The sequence below is a fragment of the Pundamilia nyererei genome, unplaced genomic scaffold, assembly GCF_000239375.1.
Source record: "Pundamilia nyererei isolate P.nyererei 1_Seehausen unplaced genomic scaffold, PunNye1.0 scaffold01205, whole genome shotgun sequence".
Lineage (NCBI taxonomy): Eukaryota > Metazoa > Chordata > Actinopteri > Cichliformes > Cichlidae > Pundamilia > Pundamilia nyererei.
Genome location: NW_005188606.1, coordinates 357 through 8,367, shown reverse-complemented (window position 1 = coordinate 8,367; position 8,011 = coordinate 357). Strand labels below are relative to the sequence as shown.

The 8,011-nt window shown below is 41.5% G+C and overlaps 1 protein-coding gene across 1 annotated transcript in view; it reads left to right on the top strand.

Moving 5' to 3' along the window:
- The window catches only part of LOC102192986 (GTPase IMAP family member 8-like), a gene marked incomplete at its 3' end in the record, with an annotated part of 9,431 nt that extends 5,027 nt beyond the window's left edge, over positions 1 to 4,404 (top strand). The window contains exons 3-4 of the mRNA XM_013908105.1: positions 1,718 to 2,890; positions 3,010 to 4,404. Coding sequence (XP_013763559.1) covers positions 1,718 to 2,890; positions 3,010 to 4,404 — 2,568 coding nt within the window. The remainder of the gene's footprint in view (positions 1 to 1,717; positions 2,891 to 3,009) is intronic.
- Positions 4,405 to 8,011: the final 3,607 nt, after the last annotated feature.

Genomic DNA, 8,011 nt, shown 5'->3' with positions numbered 1-8,011 from the left:
AGAGAAGGAGACTATGAATTGAGGGGGAAATTGAATCTAAGGATTCTTAAAGCACGGTCAAAGGTTAAAACCTTTTGTGTCACTATTTATGGGGTAAAACTGTGGAATAGTTTTACTATAGATCTACAGCAATGCTCAGGAATTAGTAAGTTCATGAAAATACTTCGAAAACTGATTTTGGAAGAATATGATACAGATAAAGATGATCACCCATTGTATGTATAAAAATATCAAATTATATCCAAATTATATCAATCACGGTAGCCAAGTTTATATAGGTTCTCCTCGTGTATCGTGTGGACTATGTGATGATGGGAATTAGGTGAATTATGTGGGATCAATAAGATGTTGAGCAGGGGTAGGAATTAATAAGTATGTTCATACTTCTTCCTACTCCTTTTCAGACCAAACATTGTTACATTATGTCAGACGATTTTGTTTTATTTCATTATATATTTTTTGTTTATCTGAACACATACGTGTGTGTGTGTATATCTACATATATATTCGTATCTGTAAATGAAAATATATGTAGTGTGTATATATTGTTTTTTGTTTTATGTGTCTGAAACAAATAAAGATACAATACAATACAATACAATACAATGGTCAAGAGCTTTGGATAGTGACCAAAAGAATGAGACTGCAGATAGACGCTTTCTCAAATGATGGCTGGCCTTTCCCTTAACAAAGCGTGAGGAATTTGGCCATCCAGGAGGGGCTCAGAGTACAGCCACTATTCCTCCACATCGAAAAAAAACAGTTGAGGTGCTTTGGGCATCTGACAAGGATGCTTCATTGTGGGCGTCTCCTGGTAAGGTGTTCTGGGCATCTACCACTGGTAGGAGGCCCCAGGGCAGATCCTTGACACACTGGGGAGATCATATTTCTTGCCTTATCCTTCATCTAGAATCTAGGATAATATTCAAAGATGGTACTGGTTGCACATTGTGAGTAGAAGTTGCATCTCTTCCTCCCAATACATCTGTTACTAACTAAGTTTTTTAAAATAGAATTGTCATTGTACATGAACAACAAATTTATGGAAACTCCACACCAACTGTGCAGAAGTAAAAAAATAAAATAAGGAACAAATCAAGAATATATAGCAACAGAAGAGATATGTGCAGTTTAGAAGAATATACACAAACTAGAAGAATATATACAAAACAAGAGAAAGGCACACAATGGAGAGTGAAGGGCATGGTCTGTGTGTGACTGGCCTGAATGGTGAGGGTAAGTCAGACCATGACTCAGATCGGTGAGGTGGGCAGGGTTGGGGTGTGGGAGGATAGTCCCAATGGTCCAGGGGAAGAAGCTGTTAGTGAGTTTGGAGGTGTGGCGCCTGATTGACCTGAGGCGTCAACCAGAGGGCAGCGGGTCAAATACGTGGTGATAGGGGTGCGAGGGGTCACCTGTGATGGACCTGGTTTTTCTGAAAGGGAAGATCTGGCGATCGCCTCCAGGGTTGGCGGTGGTATTTACACACTCCGCAGACTTCACGTTCTTAGTAGAAGCCCCTACATGCCAAACACCGAGGCAGAAGGAGAGCACGCTCTCCTACTTAGGAAAGAGAAAGAAATATGAAAATTAGTGTTTAAAAAAAGAGCTGATCAACAGGTCCAAGCTATTTAATGGGATGTAGTAAAACTATGGTGAGGAAAATGTGTGTTTCATAATTTTGAAATAGATTTAAGTTTTATCTTTTATTTTACAGCACATGAACTCAGGATAATGCTGTTTGGAAAAAGTGAGGACAAAAAATCATCCCTGGAAAAGATCATCATTCAAAAAAAAGAGTTTAATATTCCTAAAGTTCTTGGAGGAAAACAATGTCGGGCTGCCTCTGGAGAGTGGAACGGGAAACCTCTCACCGTAGTCAAAACCCCCGACATCTTCAGTCTTTCTGTGAAAACATTGTTAGAAGAGATGAAGAGCTGTGTGAGTCTCTGTCCTCCTGGACCAAACGTTCTGCTGCTGTTAGTCAAACCTTCTGATTTCAATGAGAAGAACAGAAAAAATCTGAATTTGGTCCTGAGTGTATTTGGTCAAAATGTCTTTAAGCACTCAATGGTCATTATAACACATAATGAGAAATGGAGCAACTCAGTAGAAAAACTAATTGAAGACTGCAATCAAAGGCAGCATTTAGTTAATTTTGACAAAAAAGATTCTTCTAAAATTTACTCAGAGTTGATGCTAAAAATAAATAACATAGTGAGTGAAAACTGGGGAAAATATCTAACGTTAAAAGAAGAAGCTAAACCCAATCTGAAGTCCAGTCTGAACCTGGTTCTGTGTGGGAGGAGAGCAGCAGGGAAGACGTCAGCAGCCAAGGCCATTTTAGGTCAGACTGAGCTTCATTCAGCCTCCAACTCATCAGAGTGTGTTAAACATCAGGGAGAGGTGTGTGGACGTTGGGTTTCCCTGGTGGAGCTGCCTGCCTTGTATGGAAAACCTCAGGAGGCAGTGATGGAGGAATCATTCAGGTGTATCTCCCTCTGTGATCCTGAGGGTGTCCATGCCTTCATCCTGGTCCTACCTGTGGCTCCCCTCACTGATGAAGACAAGGGAGAGTTAGAGACCATCCAGGACACATTCAGCTCTCGAGTCAATGACTTCACCATGATTCTGTTCCCTGTCGAGTCACATCCTACAGTTTCAGCTGTTCTTAACATTGTAAGACAAGACAAGGATATCCAGCAGCTCCTTCAGACCTTCAGACAAAGACATGTGGTCCTCAACATCAAAGACAAAAAGATTTCAGAGATGTTTGAGGTGGTGGACAAAATCGTCGAGGCAACGGACAAACCACACCGTTATACTGCTACAACATTTTTACATGTACAAATGGAGAAAGTCTTACAACTAAAGATGAACATGGTCACTGGTAAGTACTGTAGACATTCATATTTTTCCTGTGTTCAGTGATCCAAATAGTTTTAAGCCAGTAGTATACAAGTGTCAACGTTTAAGCTAACTCTGGTTGTTTTCATGTTTTTGGTGAAGTTGGAGAACAGGACTCAGACTGTCTCAGGATTGTGCTGATTGGGAAGACCGGCTGTGGAAAGAGCTCTACAGGAAACACCATTTTAGGAAGGAATGAGTTTAAGGCTGAATCAAGTCAAATATCAGTCACAACATGGTGTCAGAAGGCAAAGAGTGAGGTGGACGGTCGTCCTGTTGTTTTAGTTGACACTCCTGGTCTGTTTGACACAACTTTGACCAATGAAGAAGTTCATGAAGAGATGGTGAAATGTGTCAGCCAGCTGGCTCCAGGACCACATGTCTTTTTGCTGGTGTTGCAGGTTGGCAGATTCACAGAAGAGGAGAAAGAGACCCTTAAACTCATTAAGAAAGCCTTTGGGAAGAATTCAGAAAAGTTCACCATCGTTCTTTTAACCAGAGGAGATGATCTAGAACGTCAGGGAGAGTCTATTGATCATTACATCAAGAACAAATGTCACAGTTCCTTTCAGAAGCTGATCCATAACTGCGGAGGAAGATACCATGTGTTTAATAACTCTGAGACACAAAACCGCACACAAGTCAGTGAGCTGATAACAAAGATTGACACCATGGTGAAGGACAATGGAGGAAGCTTCTACACCAACGAGATGCTGCAAGAGGCTGAAGCAGCAATAAAGAAGGAAATGCTGAGGATCCTGAAGGAGAAGGAAGAAGAGATTCAGAAGGAAAAGGAAGAGATTGAAAGAAAATATAAAGAGAAAATGGAAACCATGAAGAAAAGAATCGATGAAGAGAGAGAAAAAATGGAAAAAGAGAGAAAAAAGAAAGCCAAAGAACTCGAGGAAATGGAAGGGAAAATTAAGTTGGAACAAGAAAAGAGAAAGAAAGAACAGGAAATCAGAGAACAAGAGAGAAAGGAAAAGGAAGCCGAAGAAGAAAAACTTCGAGAGAATTTTATAAAGCAACTTCAAAAGTTGGACAGTGAAATTCAGTTAGAAAAAGAGGAGAAGAAAAGTGTTGACAGAAAGCTGGAAGAGACCAGAGAAGAGATGAGAAGAAAACAAGAGGCCTGGGAGAAGACATTGAAAGAAGAGCGCGAGAAACAAAGGCAAGAAGATGAAGAGAGATGGCAGTCCGAGAAGCAGAGAATAGAAAAACTGCAGCAAGATTACAATCAAGAAAAACTATTATATGAACAAAACAAACAAAAAGAGGATCAGCGTCGAAGAGAACAGGAGGAACAAAAGTTAAAAGAATTGGAGAAAGGTTACAAGAAATCTCTGGAAGATCTAAAGAAGAATTATGAAGAAGAAGCCAGAAAGAAAGCAGAAGAGTTCAATGAATCCCAAAAGAAATACATGGAGGAAATAGCAGCTCAGAAGGAAGAACATGAGAAGGAAATGAATGACTTAGTGAAACGTGTGACCAAAAAGAGTGAAAACCTGAAAAAGATCAAGACTTTAGTGGAAAAACATGAGAAACAAATGAGGAATGCAAAAAATGAGGAGGAAAAAGAAGAACTACAGGAAAAACATGAAAAACAATTAAGTGAACTGATGCAAGAAATCTTGAACCAAGGGACCAATGACTCATCAGCCTGCAGCATTTTATGAAGACCTGATGTGGTGATCAGTTACTTTTTACTGAACAAAGAGTTTTTCCTTAGTTGAGCTTTTTATGTACAAAGAAGTTCATTTAAGTTGTTTCTTCTTGTAAACATGATTAGTTTTGCTCTATACTGAACTGTAAGTAAAATGAGTCTGATTTCTCATTTTCTATAATGTTTGGTAAAAATCTGCATTTTTAAAAATCATACATTGTTGTTATAAATGTAGTTTCCTATTGACAGAAAATCTAAATTAGGTGCATTATTTTATTTCTTATGTTTATTGGGAGTAGTTAGTGAGTAATAGGGAAGTCTTTTTATGTAGTTTCTTTGGGGTTTTTTGTTTTTAAAAAAAATGCAGGTGTGATTAGTAATTATCACATTTTATTGTAAATAAAATTCTAAATGTATAAGAATAAAATGGATAAATGAATAAACGAATGAACAGTTTAATCAAATTGACCACTCAAAGCACTCAAAGTGCTTTAGGCAACTTGCTTCATTTACACAAGCACGTTTTTCTATGTTCTTTCTGTCTAACCTCCAAAAGTTGATTCTGTTCATCTGGACGTAGCGTTTTTTGGGAGAAACGTTTCGTCATCATCCAGGTGACGTCTTCAGCCTCAGCTGACTGCAGGTTTCCCCAAATCTTATAAACAGTACATTTGCATAATGACTGAAACCAGCCCACTGAAGGAACAATGGGCTGGGAGGTCAGTTCCTTAATCTTAATTATGCAAATTCTCATGACCATTGATCAACAACCACTGACCAAAACCCACTGATCAAAGCCCACTGATCAATGGCCATGAGTACCATTCACAGAGAGTTGGGGAATTTCTGCAATCACAGCATTGTAAGATAGTGACAGATGTACCCTTAGCCCCCTCTCCTCGATTCAGAGATGGTCTTTCCCTTTTCACGTAAATGGCCTCCTTGACTCCGCGCTCAAACCAGCGTTCCTCCCTGTCCAGGATGTTACATCCTCATCATTGAAAGAGTGTCCACTGGCCTGTAGGTGTAAACAGACTGCAGAGTCCTGGCCTGACGAGGTGGCTCTTCGGTGTTGTGCCATCCTCTCCGCCAGAGGTTGTTTGGTTTCCCCGATGTATAAATCCTGCCAAACCTCCTGCACTTAACAGCGTACACCATGTTACTCTGTTTGTGTCGGGGGACCCGATCCTTGGGTTGGAACAATTTTTGGCGCAGCGTGTTTTGGGGTTTAAAAGCCACAGAGACACAGTGTTTAGAAAAAATGCGTCTCAGCTGCTCCGATATTCCTGACACATATGGGATCACTACAGGTTTTCGCTTGGGCAGCGGTTGTCCTTCTCTCCTGGATCGGCTGGAGCTTTCTTTAAGAGCCTTTCCAGCTTTGACAAAAGTCCAGCTGGGGTAACCACATTTACTCAGGGCCTTCTTGATGTTCTTCTGCCTCCCTGGCTGCTGTGTCTGTGGGGATGGTGTTCGCTCTGTGTTGTAGCGTTCTGATGACACCCAGTTTGTGCTCTGGTGGATGATGGGAGCCAAACCTTAGATACTGATCCATATGTGTAGGTTTACGTTACACGTCACATGTCCCCCATTACTGATGGAAATCTCAGTCTAAGAAGGCTAACCTGCCACTTTTCATATCCTCCCTGGTGAATTTGATGTGTCGGTCCAGCGAGTTAATGTGATCTGTGAATTGTGGTACGTCCTGAGATTTGATTTTCACCCAGGTGTCATCATAGCTGGACTGGCCATCGGGCATACCGGGCATTTGCCCGGTGGGCCGCTGGCGATTTTTTGTTTTTATGGGCCGATCGATTTTGGGTATAAATAATGAAAGGTGTTGGATTGGCCAATTGGTCATGATCGACTCTGGGCTGGACCAATTACAGCCGAGGAGGTCGGATGCACCCTCCCCCTTGTTTAGCAATCTTATAGACGAACTAAAGAAAATGGAGAACAAAAAAAGGAAAGCAGGTGCAGAAAAAATTAGGGCCAAAAAGAAACAAGCCCTTCAGGCAGACGCTGCCAAATGTGTAAAAATAACTGAAGTGTTTGGCGGTAGCTATGGCATAGCTTCCACAGATTTAGCAACATCAGCAAGTGGTGGAGGCCAGCAGGTGGATAAGGGAAAGGGGAGGCAAGAGGAGGAGAGACCGAGGCGGCCGCCGGTCATAGTGGCAGAGGAACTGAAGTTATGACCTGCTGTCTGTCTGTGTCAGATATAAACCAAGTTTAGTTGTAGTTTGTTTTCGTTGTGTTGACTTTTTACAGTCGCTTAGAATAACTGGTACTAGCTAGCATGACGGAGTTTATATACTGCTGGGCGGGTGCTATGATGTTACTGATAGTAAATTTTATTTTATGCTTAAGGTTAGTTTCTCAAACTCCTCAAAATCTTAACAAATTGTGCCAATCCTTACATGTTGCACCAGCTGATTTATCATCTAAAGTGGAGAAGTCTGTGACAGGAGACAGGAGAGCAGCAGAGAGAGATGGAGCAAGAGAGAGAAATAAAAGAGATGGAGATGGAGAGATGACTTCATGTCATCCATGCTATGAGTAACTTGTCACCCAACAAGTTACTCATAGCAATTTAAATGCGAGCAATCAGTTTTTGGCAAATACCGGAAATCAGTTTTTGGCAGACAATCACTTTTTGGCACAACACCGGCTATTGCAGTTAATAATACAACAGCTTCTTGCCATTTTTTGTGTTTCTTTTTATCGCTGTGTAACTGAGTTCAATTGAAAGCCTGCATGCGCTAGTACCTTTTGCCACAAGTTCCCAGAATCCTTTGCGGTTTTACCCCTGAATGACGTCACATTTTTGGTGGGCCGGTCTCTAGTCAAAATGCCCGGGCCAATTTTTTTGTCCCAGTCCAGCCCTGGGTGTCATCCACATATCTGAACCAGTGGCTTGGTGGTGTTCCAGGGTAGGACAGCAAAGCCCTCTTTTCCACTTCTTCCATGTACAAATTGGCCACGATGGGTGAAACTGGGGAGCTCATGGCACATCCATGTTTCTGCCTGTAGAACTGACCCTTGTATGTGAAGTAGGTGGAATGAAGACACAGTTCCAAAAGCAAACACATTTGGTCGATGCTGAGAGTGGTCCTGTTGCTGAGGTTGGTGTCATCCTGTAATCTCTTACGAACTACCTCCAACGCTTTCATGACTGGGATGCAAGTGAAGAGAGATGTAACGTCATAAGAGACCATGGTTTCATCTGCCTCCATAATGACATCTCTCACCTTCCCAACAAAATCCAGGGTGTTCTTGATGTGGTGTTCAGAGCTGCCCACCAGTGGGTTGAGGATCAAACCCAGAAACTTGGAGATGTTATAGGTGACCGAGTTGATCATGCAGACAATCGGTCTTAAAGGTGCACCCTGTTTATGTATTTTCGGTAAACCATACAGGCTTGGTGTAGCTTCCCCTGGG